Source organism: Amphiura filiformis, chromosome 18, assembly GCF_039555335.1.
Source record: "Amphiura filiformis chromosome 18, Afil_fr2py, whole genome shotgun sequence".
In the NCBI taxonomy this organism is placed as follows: Eukaryota; Metazoa; Echinodermata; class Ophiuroidea; order Amphilepidida; family Amphiuridae; genus Amphiura; species Amphiura filiformis.
Genome location: NC_092645.1, coordinates 56,698,458 through 56,716,209, shown reverse-complemented (window position 1 = coordinate 56,716,209; position 17,752 = coordinate 56,698,458). Strand labels below are relative to the sequence as shown.

The following is a 17,752-nucleotide window of genomic DNA, read 5'->3' as shown; positions in this document are numbered from 1 at the left end:
CTTGTAAAATCTTGGCACCCAAAACAGCACACACAACCTAAATAGTGCGTAGTTCAGCAGTTCCCAAACTGCGGATCGCAACCCGGGGGGGGGGGAGGGAGAACACGGCCTCTTCAAAAAGGGTCGTGAATAAAAATAAAAAACACCTTTGTGCAACAAAGTGCAGGGTACCACTGTATTGGTCATGTGACCCCATTTAGACCCATTTTATCATTAAGGGGGTACTACACCCTTCAATAAATTTGTGACTATTTTTGCACTTTTCTCAAAAACTAATAACACACTGGTAACAAAAGTTAGGTATATTATAGGGGCAAGGAATTCAATAACTCTCCTGGAATTTCAGTGACCCAAAACAAGCGGTTCGTTATTTATGATAAGAAATGAGGTACCGCTAGGATGTACCTCATTTCCTATCATATATACTGAACCACTTGTCTTGAGTCACTGAAATTTCAGTGTAGTAATTGGATTCCTTGCCCCAATAATATACATAACTTTTGTTACCAGTGTGTTATTATTTTTTTAGAAAAATACAAAAATAGTCACAAATTTACCACAGGGGTGTAGTACCCCCTTAAAATTGCAAAATTTTCGCGTGTATTTGTCCCAGTAAAGTCATTCTGGCAGCCGGTCAGCAGAACGACTTGGAAATTGTCCCGCCTTTGGAAATTTTGCCCAGTAAGCCTCTGACAAGTTTAAAAAGGTAACAGCATTTGTATTAGGGAACAAACCAAAAGATCGATGACGTCCTATAAACGTAACTAGTTTCGTTTCTCAGCCGACCCCCTCCCTCCCTGCCAGAAACGTAATAATGAAATTTTGACATAATAATTACAATGACACATTCTTCAGACCGATGTTTTTGTACAAACGTAATCGAGTATTTTTACCCCCTCCCCCCTAAACGAAACTAGTTTCGTTTATAGGATGTCATCGATCTTTTGGTTTGTTCCCTTATGCTGTGGGTCACATCAATTTTTTTGAAATTTGGGTCACAGGATAAAATGTTCAGGAAGCCCTGGTGTAGTCGTTGAATGACCTAACTCAATCTTACCCCATACCTTTTTCAGACATACAGGCGCTCTACACAAAAGGAGGGTGCTGGAATCATGAAATGGCCCTGGAATTCAAATAACATGACTTACTTTTTTTTTTCTACTGAGGATGATGATGCATTTGTCTCCATGGGTGTTGGTTCTGGTTCTGCTTTGCTAATCTTACTGGCTTCCTCCTTGTCTAATTTGATTTCTGTTAAAGCAAACAAAAATATTGGTAAATTTGTTGTTGAACTTTGTGCTTTTTTTTGCATACCAAATAACTATACACTGTCACTTTGTATGTGACGTCATTGCCCGGCAGTATGCGCGCAAATTATGGCAATTTCCATTGTTCTTTGCCCTGCAGTGTGCCTACGCATCGTAGTTTGCTCAGGGCACATGCATTTTAAATCGCCCACCACATTTCATATAGTACAAGAAAGCCATTGAACACCGTAGTGGTTCGTTCAAGCATATCGATAGACCAGTCCCTGCCTTTGTTGTTGATAAACAATGATGTCAAGTGGTCTATTCCACCAGCTATAGAGGGCAACATTTGAATTTGGTAGGTAAAAAATAAACAAAAATTAGGGTAAACAAAACCCCAAATACGCCTTTGGTGGTTCCTAAAAAAACCCATTATTTGCAAAATGACCTCAAGTGACCCTTAGATCACCTTTGAACTCACACCTGTTAACATCACATCGGCACCTAATTTGCAAAACCAGCAGTGTAGACACAGGCGTAACCTAGTTCTTTTTAAGCGATGATCAGGACAAGTGGTTGGCCAGTGCAAAAGGTCTTTGCAAAACACTGCAGTAAGCAGTAATCACAAAAACCTGTGTATAACATGATGCCACTGAACAAATGTGTGGGGTTGTTTTGTCAACAAAAAAATTGAGTTTCCTGTTTCATATAATTTACTTCCCATTTGGCAAAAGTCTGACTGAAAATTCAATACTGCAATAGGATTATTTAGCCATACCTTTCTCACTCTCCTTGCTAGCACCATCTTCCTCTGGGCGAGTGCGCTTTCTCTTATTATGGCTAATACGTATATCACGGCGACCATCACCCTCATCTTCACTGTCAGAGAATTCCTCATCGCAGGCAATCCGGCTTGTCGCGTGACATGATAGAGATGCGTTTGTCTGGCTGCTCGGCAGCGGCTTCATCCTCGTTGTCGCTCACATCTGCGATGCCGTCTTCAGGAATCGGCTGCATTTGAACACCTGGTGCATGTGGTATCATACGCATGTTTTCATATAACCTTGTTCTGAAAATTAAGGGCAAAAAGAATGTTACTGGTAACATCAACTGGAGAAGCTGGCATTTAAAGCAAATTTCACCCAGTTGTTTGGTAAGTATTCAATTATATCTCTCATTCATACATAGATTCTAGACTATTTCTTATTTTGCGTGACAAACCCAGAATATTACTCACGGCTTGAGCTTTCGCCATCTTGGCTGATGGCTTGATCACAAGTGTCTCTTGTGATCTGGTCCACTGCGTTTCCCGCGGAGGTTGGATGCACTCTCACTCCCAGGGTTGAAAGTTGGTTTTAGCAGTGGATCATATCGTGACTGAGAGAATAAGCCCGTCATCGCGGTTGATAGTTTTGGCCCCCTTTCTGCGTATTTGTATTGCTTCTCTTATTCTACGTGATGTGGGGTTAGAGTCTTTGTCTAGAATGCTTGCCTCTTCCAAGTTGATGACATGCTTTTCCTGGGCGATATGATCTGTAATTGTGGCTTTATGTTGTTCTGTAGTGGAAGCCTTTCTGTTGGACCTGGTGATTTTAGTGTCTTTGAGAGTTTCGGAGTCTTTCTGGCGAAAGCTCAAGCCGTGAGTAATATTTCTGGGTTTGTCACACAAAATAAGAAATAGTTTGATCTACAACCCTACTGATGCATCTGTTTACGGGAGATTCTAGACTAGTTTACTGGTCGATTACCCGTCAATATTTGTACCATCATTTATTTCATTGAAATATATATTATTTAAACAAATAAGTTTGTTTTCGGTGATGATTAAACCACATACTATTGAAATACATAATTTGTTTCTATCAGAACTACTTTATAGTATTAAAGAGTTTCATTTGTAGGATTGTTTCATACGATTGGTGAATTTCTGGTAGGCAATCCAGTAAAATGGTACTCACTTTCTGAGCTTTCAATGACCAGTTATGTCATCTTGATCACAGATGTCCAGGCTCACTGCACTTCCCGCCATGTGACTTGGTAGTCTCATTCTCACAGGTTCTTGATTGGTTTAGCAGCGAAGTCTGGGAATGAGACTACTAAGTCCCCATGGCGGGAAGTGCAGTGCGCCTGGACATATGTGATCAAGACGACATAACTCGGTCATCAAAGCTCAGAAAGTGAGTACCATTTACTGGATTTGCCTACCAAAAATTCACCAATACTTTATAGTAATTTGACTTTTAAGCATTTTTGACTCAATGCAAGAGTGCCATAAGAGTTCTACTGTCGCAGAACATCTTAAAAGTCTACCGGACATTAATGACTCCCCAAATATAAAGATCACAAAAAGGAAGATGCAGACACAGCCTCGTCTATGTAGAATATCTCAATTATACTTACTTGATTTTGTCCATGTAGTCAGGCGTGTTCTGGTTGGTCATATTAGACGGACTGATGTGAAGCTTGAAGTCTGGACCAAAATACTCAAAGTAATCATTGTATGGCAACTCTGGGGCCGAGAGAGGAAGAGGAAAATCAAAATAGGAAATGTAAATCAGGAGCAGCAAGAAACTGCAACAAATTTGTTATTGAGGAAACAAACAGCAAAGGCTCATGATGATGCCCCTTGAATACTCTTAACACCATCAATGTTGTTTTTGCTCCACTTGCAGTTTCATTACAAATGGGTGGAAGGAGATATCGGCCTTAGTAACAAAACTAGTATTTACATTCACTGATCTTTTCTAAAACTACAATTTACTAAAAGTTTTCAATAAAGTCATCTCTCTTAATGAAAGCAGTAGTGGCAAAGAATTTGACAAAATAGAGAGATAGTTTGGACAAGATTCTGGGGATGAATCCCTTCAACGCCAATTTGCTGCTAGCACCCTTGATTAACAGGCTCTTGCTTTACTCATTACAGCCTAGGCATTGCAATGGGTAGTTTCATCATATTATCATTACATCTGTGGTTCAGGACTTCCTTCACGGCAAACACATTTGTCATCCAAATGCATGAACGCTGAAAGTAGTTTCTTAAATTCAATCAGAACCTTGCACGGTGAGATATTCGGTGAAAATCAAAGAATCCATTCTCGCAATGATTCTCCCGACTAGATTTACGAGAACCCAAGATTCTTAGATATTCCAAATATTGTTGTAAATATTTTTCTGCCAGTATTCTAATAGACTCTCGAAGCATCTCACACAATATTCTGACCACATATTCTGTCACATCATAAGAACTCACCATTTGCGATTTCTACCCCTAACGCTGTGGACGTCTCAAAAGTCCAGCATCTAGCCACGTTACGTATTGTGTAGCCGCCACCACCCAACATCAACAGCGGTAAGTTATATTGCTTCATGAATTCTACACATTTGGCATGTCCTGTGTTGAGGAAAGGAGAAAAAAAATGTATTAAATATTGATATCATCAGCATATTGCAGTGATACCAATCAGAACTATAAGATTAGAACCAAAGATTACAGACTCAAGATTGGCAGTGTGTAACAGTACAGTAAATCTATCATATTATTGGACTGTTGGTCATGTGGAGGGGAAAATAGCGTACCTCGGGCATTTATTGTCGAATACCTGCAGTCGAACGATAATTGGTGTATTTCAGTTTAAGCGTTACAAAGGTTTGCGCATGCCTAGCTTTGCGTGCGTTTTGGACAACATGTTACACTCAGTATGCAAACAACCACCCACTTTGAATCACAGTTTGCTGTGAGCATAGTACATAGCGGAGTTGATACACAATGAAAGCATGTGAAATGAGCAATACTTCAACTTCACCAAAATAATTCTTAATAAGAAATTAAAAAAAAAAAAAAAAGAAAAAAAAAAAGGTTTGTCTCTGAAGCAAATGGAAAATAAACACAGCTTTGTTTTTTTAGAAAGGAAAGCTATCTGCTACCCACCCCTCCCCCCACCCCATTGATTTAATTTGTGTTTTGGGCCACCTATTTTCCGGACCCTTCAAGGCTGAATTTTCTTACATTTTTTCCTGAAAGCAAAACAAAAGGGAAAAAACTCATCAAAACATGAAAAAAAACCTATTTTAAAAGCTATATTATGCGGTCTCCTGAGACAATGAAGAAAAAGAGATAGGCATAATCAGCTCTATCGCTTTTATAATGTCTAGGCATATTGTCACGGAGGTACATGTATAAGTGTGTTAGTGTTATAGACCTGACGGGGAAGTCCTCTTTTGGTCTATACACTAGCGTGCTCGCCTTTCCCAGGCAGGACCGGAAGTGGCTCGAGAAAGCGCAGGATTGTGACAGAAATGATGGCAGCGGTGGTCCCTGGTGTTTCTTAAAACCAGGCGGATCCATCCATCAGAATGGGTTAGGCGTTCATATCATGCTTGGCAGTGAGTCCAGGAAGTAGGGTGCAAGGACGCGCCTTGGCCCTTACAAGTAGGGGGAGAATTGTCACGGAGAAGTGCGTTAGTGCTATAGACCTGACTGGGAAGTCCTCTTTTGGTCTTTACACTAGCGCACTCGCCTTTTAATCCCAGGGTCGTAGGTCCGAGTCCCGGTACGATCGGAAGTGGATCGAGAAGGCGCAGGATACTTTCATAAGCGGTTTATGACAATATTACCTCGAACCCCACACATTTCAGAAACACAACTCCAAAGTGTAAGTTATATTAATAACAAAGTCATTTCTAACGCAAGTCTGAATACAGCGCAAGACTACGAGGGACACAAAAAGGGGATTTTTGTACACATTAGCAGAGAATGTGCCAACTGAATGATTGATGGATTACCCTTTAATGTGAGGTTGAAGCATCCGAGCCTGTCCCCTGATAGCGAATCGGCTCCACACTGTAACACTACTGCACTGGGTTGATACATTTCCATAACTTTATTCATTATCTGCAACAGGAAGGAAGTACAAAGAAACATGGTGTTAAAATGCTTTTCTTAAAAATTATTTTTCTCTGTGATCAGTGATGTCAATCTTTTACCCTCATCATGGGTGAAGCAGTGTTTCAATCTTTTACCCTCATGGGTGGAGCAGTGTTGACCCGACTCTAAATTGCACCATATGTAATGTCTCAGATAGATGCCAGTGACTTGCCAACAAAAATTCTGAAAATAATACAGACAATTGCAAGCCATAGGGAGCATAGTGACCGGAGCGCAGCACCTCATGGCCAGGGGTCGTTTTGTACACAAAATTTTATGGTGACTTTTTTCACAAATTTTTTTTTATATCAACCACAAATGATTGTAGCACTTGGCTCTAGGTCCAGGGACTCTCCAAATTCTGAAAAAATACTATGGTAAACCCAGAGCTTGGCTGGGAAATCCTTCATATAATGGTAATGGCCGCAGTAAGCTGTCAGCTTGGCTGGGGAAAGCTGCACACTGGTAAATAGGTGTGGCACTTATAAACTTTCAACCAAATTTACATGGACGCAAAACAATTTGTAAAATGGCAGATGCCATCAGCAATGGCGAAAATGACATACTTACAGGTTTAAATATCTGGTCGTATGATTCGTCATCAATCCCATCTCGAAGTGGGAAGTTGACTGCGTAATACTTCCCTTTACCTGCTCCTATATCCTGCAATTCAAAGAGGAAATTTCATCATTATTTACAAAGGAATCCCACAGTTCCCAAGTAATAGCCCGGTCGGAAAGTCACTTACCCTGGCGGTCCAAATTTGGTAAAATTATTGAACTCAAAGATAGACTTTTTACCTAATTAGGGCTGTGCTGAAAATTGTTGAAAAGCTTTAGTTAGTGTCCTTTTTTCTCTCCAGCTAATGCTAAGCATGTATCTTTAAGCCACATTTCCCAACTTAACACCTAATTGGGTTCGGCAAAATTCATTGTGTTTTTTGGAAAAACAAAGCAAGTTTAGGTTTTAAACAAAATAGGGCTTAATATTTTGCAGCACTACCTTAATTACGTAAAAACAGTCTTTCTTTGTGTTACATCATTTTACTAAATTTGGGTTGCTAGAGATGCTGGTAAGGAACTAGGGAATTGAAGTCATTTTCAACAAGCTTTACAAATGACCTTGGCAAAAAAGATAAGAGAAAGCGTCCCCCTTCTAAGACCAAATGGTGAATCACTCTCTATAATTTTAGACATTATAAAACAAACAACAAACAATTTCAAATGGCAGTCGTCCATTCAGGTAAACTCATTTGAAATTTGCATTCCCTGTGTAGAATATTAAGGTCATGTCATCTATGCATGGTGTATGGGTTTCAACCAGAATAGCCCATTGTTCATGATGATCTGATGTACCTACCCTGAGATCCCCTGTTCCAGGGAAGTATTCCCCGTATTTATGGAATGATACCGTCATTACTCTGTCAGTGGTATAGAAAGCCTCCTCCACTCCGTCGCCGTGATGAATGTCAATATCCACATATAACACACGCTGGTGGTATCTGGGTCAAAAAAAAACACACACACATTGATCAGTTTATTAGCTAGGAAACAAAAATTAGGGACGAAATCAAAACTCAACCGGTTCCGTCTGGTTTTTATTTTTCTAAACAATCAAAACCGGACGGAACCAGCGCTCAACCGCCAGTCAAGTTTTAATTTCATCCCTAAATGATAATAATTAGACAATAATACATGTAATTGCACACTATCTGATTTGAGGTCATTGTGTCAAAACGGAGGGATTTGTTTTGGGCTGTGGCAATTTTCCGAGGTAATTTACAATTTTTGGTGAATATTTTTAAGTTGGTCAAAATTAAAAAGTATAAAAAAATGTGTTCCCTGATATTCTTATCTAATTTTTGAAATCCCTAACAAAACAAATTACACCAAACAAATGATTAGTTACACCTTCCAAAAATGTGTCGGCCAAAATCATGCTTTTTATGATTTTCTCCCAAACTTAGCATTTATTCATTAATCTAATGTCATAAATTCATAATTGGATTTACCATACTGTTTTCATTCTAAATAGACTAAAAATGAATGAGGCCAAAACATTTTCCATAATTCCAGGGTTAAGACCACTAATGTTACCCCTGTTCACAGCATTAGCCAGCCAGGGGTTGCACAAAGTTAATTTACCCGAATACCACATAGTTCATTTCATGTACAACTTACTTGAGCAGCTCAAGAATAGAAAGCACGATATCATTGACATAGCAGAAGCCTGATGCCTCCGATTTTTTGGCGTGATGGAGTCCCCCGGCCCAATTGACGGCAATATCTGTCTGTTGTTTGTTGAGTTTCACTGCCCCGGCTACAGATCCACCAGCCGAGAGCTGGCAGAATTCGTAGAGACCATCAAATACTGGACAATCTTCACCTACATTAACTGCGGAAGGTGTGAAACGGTGGAAAAGAAACAGTGTGAAGATTGTAAAAATTTTTATGGTATAAACTGGTGAGTGGCAATAATTACAGCCTGCTTTTCATGTTAGATGGGGAATTCAAACATGTATCATGAGCCATGTATGGTTCGTGTCAACACATTGCTAACAAGTTGGCAATTAATCCTGTTCCATCACTACTTCTACTGGGAATTGTAAATGTGATTTTGCGGGAACCAACCAACAGCTTGTTTACTGACCAAAAGTTGGTACTGGTAATACAATGTCTAGGGTAAGAATTTTCTCTTGTTTTCACTCATTTGGGGAGGGGGGAGCTTGCTTTTTCACTAGTCTACATGTAGTAGCAAGATTTCTGATTAACCTGGACCTTACATTTATGGGAAGAATTTATAAAAGTTCATCAAAGTTTACTTTCATTTCAAACAAATGAAATTAGCTTGCCTGATGGTAAATGGGTCATCTGAACTTTTTAATTGGCCTGGGCTATTGGACAGGCGATTATTAGTAGGAGCCTGCTCCCAACATTGCAAGCCTAGACAATGGGCTATTCCAGTTGAAATCCATACACCCCGTATGGAAGACATAACCTTAATCTCCCACACAGGGGGTGTATCTTTCAAATGGAGTCACCCACTCAGGTTACCCCCATTTGAAATTCACACTCCCTCTGTGAAAGATTAAAGTCATGTCTTCCGTAGGGGGTGTAAGGATTTCAGCTGGAATAGCCCAATATAGTACTGCATACATGTACTTACACCTCTGCATCTGCTTTGTGTATTCTGACATGTTATCCGGTCTGATGGTACGCAGGAATTTGACGTAATCATCGCTGTGGTACTTGGTCATTTCTTCCATCACTGCTTTGTGCGGTCTCTGTGTACAAGAGAAGGAGCGAACACATGATAAATCTTGGAACGGAGGAATGATCAATTTTCGTTCACCGTGTCCCAAAAAGACAATTTTCCCAAAAAACCACCAGCTGTTCATGGATGTCAGGATGTCTTACAATCTTCCCTCAGCTATATCAGGAAATGCCCTTGCTAATCCTGCTATGAAATATGGGCTGTGCAATTAAAAACCCACACGCCTCCTGTACATGATTTCACTGCCATTTCAATTCATTCCTTGATTGAAAATAATAATTGTTGAATTTACACAATTTGGCCACAAATGAGACAGTTTTGTTTGGAATTCAAAACATTCCCAACATTTCCATTGTTTATACCGTATTGTTTGTAATAAACGCCCCGGGGCGTTGCATTTTTCCAAACGGGGGGCGTTTATTGGATGTGAATTGTCAGTGAAAAAAGCTTAAAAAACATGTTCAATTTCCCGATGGTGCTCCTATTAAAAGGAGGGATTTATGACTATATACATGATGGCGGTGCCCACGGAAAATGATATTTTCGTGGGGAATACAACAAAATTACACCTGCAAGTGCATGGAATTAGTGAAATTCTACCATAATTAGGCAATGAAATGGATGGGAGTTGAGCCATAAAAGGTTTTGTCCATTCAATCTAGCGATCGTGACTGACATGACTGATGCAAGTTTTAAGCTTACCTACATGTACACGATATGTCATGGAAATGTTCGCATTTTTGTCAATTTTCACAGAAAAATTGGAGGGGGTCGTTTATTAGAGGGGGAGCGTTTATTACAAACAATACGGTATATGGAAATTGTGAGATCTGGATTTTGGAATTGTTTTAAAAACTGAACAAATTTAGTTGGAATCGAGACATCCTAATTTTCTGACTTGCTAACTATAAAAAAACAGGTAATGACCAAATTTTGACAATAATTTCATGATATATTTTTGCATTCTCAATCTGTTGGAGAGAGTAAACCGGACTAAACCCCACTGCAATAACCCGTGTAGCTACCGGTCTGTGATCGTGTGGTTGGCATGCGGGGGGTCAAAGGTTCGAATCCCGGGGGTACCAAGTGACTTCTTTCTTCATCTTCTCTCCTCTTCGTATCTTCTCTAACTTCCGATATCAAAAAGCAGGGTTCAGTGTTAGGGTTAGATAAGATGTATTTTTCCAGCCTATGTTAACCTTAACACCCAAAAATACCACAAAATACCACGATGAAAAATGCTGCACATGCATGAATCCCAGGGTCTGCGATGACACAATCACCCTAAGTGTTATATGCTCACGGAATTGATGCCCGGGCACTCCGGGCAGCGATAACCCGTGTAGCTACCGGTCCGTGATCGTGTGGTTGGCATGCGGGGGGTCAAAGGTTTGAATCCTGAGGGTGTCAAGTGACTTCTTTCTTCATCTTCTCTCCTTTTTCGTATCTTCTCTAACTTCCGATATCAAAAAACAGGGTTCAGTGTTATGGTTAAAGACAATTTTTTTTTTGTATGAATAACGGACAAGTGCGTACCTGCCCTATCACTATGTATCTAACAAACCAAATGGGCAAGTATTATATTGCCATATGGCCAATTCCACCGTTACGGACGTTACAGATACATGCAACTTGCAACTTTTAAGTGAATAGCACACATGTTTGCTGTTAGGATAACACTTTATTTCTTTGTATGCTACTAGTACACACTCTAATGTTCAATATAATGAAGCAATTTTGTTTTGGCTTTCTTAGATAATTAGCTACAGAAATTAGAAACAAAGCGTTACGGACGCTTCTGTGAAAGTGCCTGCCATTTTGACAGATGGTACATATCCTTAAATCTCCATTCAGTTCTGTGTTTTATTTTTTTCTGTTAACTATATTGAGCAAGCCCTGACTCCATTCTATGTAAACATGAAAAGCAAGTTTGAAATTAATACTCCTGTATCGTCCTACACTGTTAATTTAGTGTTACGGACGTTACATTTTATCTCAAATGTAACGTCCGTAACGTTTTTCATAATGAAAAAAAAAAACTTTCAAGGTGCTTCCTCAGATTTTTTTTTTACTATCTTGAAGTAGGTCTGACATCAGTCTATGGAGGCATCATTAGCAAATTTGAAATAAATGCTCCTGTTTTGAGCAATAATGTTCCAAAATTTTGTTACGGACGTTACAAAAAGCACTTTTGGCATGGAATTGGCCATATCGAATGAGGTCGCAGAGATTGGCCAGGCCTACATCTTCTGGGAATTCCAACGTCTCCCTCTGTTGGGGTATATATTTCAATTTTTCAAATGGATTTCGCTGGTACTGTTATCTCAGATATCTCAACCGTACGCAAGTTTTTACAAGGAGAGCAAAAAAAGTGATCATTCCCCATTTAAGGGCACTCCAGTCCACTATCACCTTATGAGTTAAGCTCTGGAAATTAAATTTATAATCAAATCACCATGTTCAATTTAAACCCAGCTCTCCTGATGAACGACCTCAGAAGAGTCACGTGCAATTTGTCTGCAATTTTCAGAAATTGGGCCAGAATTTTCATGAAAAGGGGCAAATTGTTTTGGTCTTTTGGCCATTTGGTAAAAATGGCTGCGAAATGCCATTGATTTGAATAGCGGTGTTTACAAGTGGCCAATTGTTTGCCCACAGATCACGTAGAGTGAAATGAGCACAATACTTACGTATATTTCCATTTTTCTGTAGAGTCCATAGTTAAGGATAAGGTTGTGTGTCATTCGTATACGATGAGGCTTCATGGGATGACCCTGGCCATAGTAATAGTTCCCCACATCCCCTGAAAGCAAATTAATTAATAGTACAATGTAATATTAATTTATGACTCAAAACATTGATTTGATAATACCAATACAGTCCGATATATACCGTACATAGTGCCGTCGTCGACATGCCTTATGCCGACATAATGTGGACATTGGCACGTATCCCGACATGTCGACACCAAAAAAAATTCTAAAAAAAAAAAAAAATTCTTAAATTTTTTTTTTAATTTTCAAAAAATATTTTTGGCCAGAAAAGCAAGTTATAGGCCTGAAATTGCTTGTTATTCAATAGAAGTAAAAGTAATTAAAAATACAACTTTATCCAACTTAAAAAAATTGGCACTTTTTTTTTTTAGTAGCAGTATTTCTCTGGTTTCCAACCTTGAATAACAAGTAATTTTGGGCCTACATGTATAACTTGCTTTTCTGGCCAAAAATATTTTTTGAAAATTAAAAAAAAATTTTAAGAATTTTTTTATGTCGACGTCGGTATACAAATTATATCGACATGTCGACATTAAAAAACGGTGCCGACGACAGCACTAATACCCGTAAATCTTTAAGCGAGACACTAAGTGGCAAGGTCAAGATAGGGTCAGAATTTCTGCTAGAATCTGAGAATCGATTCTCGCAAAAATTCTTGTGAACAGATTTGCAAACTTTTGTAGTTTACACAGAATCAGATGATTCCCGCAAATTTATTCTGCGAGATGTGAAATGAAATTCTGACACTGCAAAATGCACTCTTACAATGTAGTACTCGGGAGAAGTCTTGCTTCAAATTTGCTCTTGAACAATAGCTTCGCATTTGAGGCTAGTTCCAGTAACTGTAAGGCCAAAAAAAAAAATTGTTATGGCATAACGGGCTGATCAAAAATAGGGTAGGTAGGTAGGGATTTTTTTCTTCTTAAGGAACTGTTTTTGAACAATGTTGAAACATTCCTTTGTTAGAAGTACCCACCAATATGACTATGAGTCTTAAATATAAATTTATAATAGGCCTACTCTTTGTACTTCTTCAAAACTGCATACCAGATGTCGGTATGAAAGGTCCTGTACGGTTTGCATTGGCTCGATCAATTGCATGTCTCGATAGGGACCGCAAGCCACCGCAAGCCAAATCGTCCCTCGCTGCCTGGACTCTTTGCACAACATATCCGTGTTGGAATTCATCACACAGTTTCTGCGCAAAGTCTCCGACCAAAACGTGTAATTCCACCCTTCTAATCGATTGGAATATTGTTTTTGAACCAGATTTACCAACCACTGAAACAGAATAGTCGTCAGAGTAGCAGGGGCCGCGGAGGCTGCCATGACGAACACTGGTTTGGTATTTCCGGGTTGAGTAAGATTCCGTTTTTTCTGAGGAGCACCGAGTCACAAGACTTTGTGACTGTTAAGAACAGTCGGCGACTCAACTTTTGCTAAATTGTCAAAGTCCACTTTTTACCAGCTTGCACCTATTTTATTAGCTTGCACCTATTTCAATAGAGGGATCCGCCATCTTGTGGGTACTGCCGTTCTGCATTTCATGTGTTAGACATTAGGCGCGTGAAAGTTGATTCCAGTTTATCGTCCCCCGCCCGCGTCACTTTTTGGAAATTTTGATGAAATAAAGAATCACAAAATGTTCTGGTATATGAACGGGCAGTGCTGTACGGTGCAAAACCTGATTGAGGAGCCAATGGCTCCTAACTTTATAAATTTAGGCGCCCAAATTTTGCTAATGAGGTGCCAACTGAACAGCCATGTGCGTTGAATGTTCATAGCTGCTGTACTCAATCTACATATTCCCATTGAACGCTACATACTCCATACAGCATGTAGCCTACAGCAGTGCTGTACGGTGCAAAAACTGATTGAGGAGCCAATGGCTCCTAACTTTATAAATTTAGGCGCCCAAATTTTGCTCCCAAGTAAAAAAAACTGAGGCGTAGCGCACCGTATTCAACTTTTCTCAAGTCATTCTGCCACAATGTTTATATCTCGTTCAATTTTAAGGGGTTTCCTGTCACAGCCACATGTTGCGTTGAATGAATCTTAGCTGCTGTACTCAATCTACATACTCCATACACAGCATGTACAGTGTAGGCCTATAGATATGTTTTCCAGAAAGTCCCTATTGAGATGTCATGATATTCATAGCCGTACATTTGTACTATTGAACACTACATTATTTACACGTTTTGCATTTGCTGGCGAATAAAAGTTTCAACAGTTGGTCGCCATTGGCGCCAAGGATTGAAGGTTTAGTCGCATCAGAAAAAAATCTAGTCGCCAATGCGCCTAAATTGGTCGCACCGTACAGCACTGGCCTACAGTGTAGGCCTAAATGTTTTCCAGGAAGTCCCCATTGAGACATGATAAATGCATATATTCATAGCATACATGTAGGCCTATACTCTTGAATGCTACATTACATACGGTACATGTTTTGCATTTGCTGGCGATTAAAAGCTTCAATAGTTGGTCGCCATTGGCGCCAGAGATTGAATATTTAGTCGCCATTAGAAAAAATCTAGTCGCCAATGCGCCTAAAATGGTCGCACCGTACAGCACTGTGAACGGGGTTCATTCATATATTTTCATGACTAAACGGTTGTTTATATGCCCTCGGGCCGCAAGCGAAAATATTTTGCTTATGCCCTCGGGCCGCATGAAAATATATGAATGAACCCCTAATTTATAAATCACATGTATGAGTTTGGCTTTAAATCAACACGGATTTTAGGTCAATAATGAAATCTGATGAAATAATGAAAAATGAAAAAGTCACCTCACCAACCTGGGAAAAAAAAGTGACGATAAACTCGGAATTGACTTTCATGGGCCTTACGCCCCCGATTACGTGGAAGGCGCTGCGCATGACGCACCTCTTCACAATGTCCAGGGTTTGCAGGTTTTGCAGCAAGTGGAAAAAAACACGGTTTTAACCATGGTTTTAACCGCTTGGCAAAAACTGTTTTTGCCAGCAAAAATGGCAAAAACTAAAAAAATGATTAATAGTTCAGTTTTTCATCTTGAAAAACAAATTATTAAGTTACAAAAATAATTTCCTGAACGTAACAAGACCAGGTTTTGTAAAATATAAGTACGGTACCGGGGTACCATATTAAGAAATTAAAAGCTTTCTGTGTTACTTTATAATATTTGAGTGAGTCGAGTGACTATAAATAGTATATGAGTTTTTGCCAGTTTACCAGGCAAAAACTGGCAAAAACAGATTTTTGCTAGTTTTACCACCCTTGCCGGCAAAAACCGAACCCTGACAATGTCAATACAATGTCAATGACTACCTGAGGCTGAGCCTGAGACTGAGGCTGAGTACCTATTCCATTCGGTAAATGTTTTGGCTATCCCGGTATTTGACCTTTTTAAAAAATATATTTAAAAAAATAATCCTGACCGACCCAATTCTGTAAAAGTTGTGGAGGACAAGCAAATTATCTTCTGTTTTTGGTCTTATTGCAGATTTCATGATTTTTAAAGTGCCCACGTCGTCAAAGAAGACGCCACCATCAATTTGCCAGAGCAAGCCTTCCCTTGTGTGGTTGGTGAACATGATGAATCACCAAACGGCAAGAATTTTCAGTTTTCCTATCAAAACACAGGATTAAAAATTTCGATTTATCCTTCATTCAATCTCAAACTTTTTAACCCCAGTGAAGAATGATTAGCAACATTTACAGGCATTCTACTACAGGCAAACAACAGCTCTTTCTTAAAATGAACGCGACGCCCAATTAATTCGGCAGACTTGGTGCACGAAGCGGATGCGCACTCGTCACAAAAACCTCGTTGTTTAACACTTTCCTGTGCAATTTAAACAGTTCCAGACACGAAGTAAAACAAATTAAACATTTAAGTTTCATAATCTTACCATCATAATAATAGCAAACTCGTTTTTTAGGGGCTGTAGATGCCATACCGGTAGAATTTGTTAGACACTAAACACAATGCAAAACGACGGGCTTCCAATTTCTATGTTTTTTATTGAATTATTTAAATGAGTTGCGACCTATGACCTGCAATTTTCAGGAAAATTTATTGCTGAATGTATAACAATATGACAAAAATGGGCATTTTTTTTAATGTCCTTTAAATAAAAGTAAACAATTATTTTCAAATATATTTTAGTGATTAATAGAGGTGTCTTATTTGAAGATTAAATGGTTGAAATCTAACATACAATTAAAGTTTGTGACCATTTTTTTGCTCTCCATTTAGTGCCAATAGATGGCGCAAGATAATTTTCAGCGCGGGATTTACACGAATTTAAAAAACACTTCATAGTATAGAAAGTGTACGAAAAAATTAAATAGCTTAGGGTAAATTGGGGTAAATGGAACGCTTAAGCAATAAATCACTTTCTGTGGTCAGGAGGGTATCCATATATGAGTTTTGTTTGTTTCACTAAGTAGATAATATGTTTTTACAACTTGTTTTAACAGATAAACTCCCATTTTATGGCTTTGTTTCTTGTATCGGTCCAAATACATGCATGGTCATGGTGTTCCAGTTACCCCAACAAATTGGGGTAAATGGAACAGTGGGTTGGGTAATTGGAACAAGGGGCATTACTTGCAAGTAGCCTACATTCATAGCTATATTTACATTGAAAAGACATCCGAATATTTTATTTAACATATATTTTGTGACTAAACAAAAGATTAACAAAAATAATTTTGTTTTCATGTTTTTTTATAAACATGGTAAAATACCACGTAAAAATACACTTTCTCTCGGTACATAACAGAAAAAAAATGGTTTTTAGATTTTAAAAACACCTAATCTACCATGAATTAGTTATTTGTAGTATATAATTTCATAATAATTAAACCAATTAGTAAAAAAATTATTAACATGTTATATATATTTGAAGTCAGTCAACCGTGTTCCATTTACCCCAAGTGGATCTGTTGTGGGGTAAATGGAACACCAAACTAATTAATTAGGTAATTAGCATATTAATTTGCATAATTTCATCATTAAAATCTGCTATTTTATTGTTTCAAACATTTATGTTATTGTAGATAACAAACATATTGCCAATATTGTAAGACAACTCTCAGCACAACATTCAAATATTTAGGAATCAATACCCTTAAATTAGTAATGTTCACTGAACCGTAGCACCACTTCAAGGTCAGTGACAACATTTGAGATTTTCTTCCACTCAAATACCGAGTAAACCCACGCTTGGGGTATGAAACGAAAGCAGAACGTATGGCGTTGGGGTAAATGGAACAGTCGGTATGATGTTGCCCAATTTTTTTCTTGATTGAGGGAATTGTATTCTCAGCGTTCCATTTACCCCACCGTTCCATTTACCCCAATTTACCCTATTCTTTGATTCTTTATAATTATATTTCCTTTTAATTATCTGGATTTAATATTTCTTTCTTTCTTTCTTTCTTTCTTTCTTTCTTTCTTTCTTTCTTTCTTTCTTTCTTTCTTTCTTTCTTTCTTTCTTTCTTTCTTTCTTTCTTTCTTTCTTTCTTTCTTTCTTTCTTTCTTTC

The 17,752-nt window shown here is 38.6% G+C and overlaps 1 protein-coding gene across 1 annotated transcript; it reads right to left on the bottom strand.

Moving 5' to 3' along the window:
• Nucleotides 1-1,149: 1,149 nt before the first annotated feature.
• On the bottom strand, nt 1,150-16,235 carry LOC140138838 (histone deacetylase 1). Its single transcript, XM_072160609.1, has 11 exons — nt 16,114-16,235; nt 12,135-12,247; nt 9,337-9,454; nt 8,352-8,565; nt 7,531-7,672; nt 6,742-6,834; nt 6,030-6,138; nt 4,498-4,638; nt 3,648-3,756; nt 2,026-2,316; nt 1,150-1,251 (listed from the first exon to the last, which is right to left on the bottom strand). Exons 1-10 carry the CDS (start codon nt 16,157-16,159, stop codon nt 2,142-2,144), a joined length of 1,260 nt encoding a protein of 419 aa, XP_072016710.1. The 5' UTR covers nt 16,160-16,235; the 3' UTR covers nt 1,150-1,251; nt 2,026-2,141.
• Nucleotides 16,236-17,752: the final 1,517 nt, after the last annotated feature.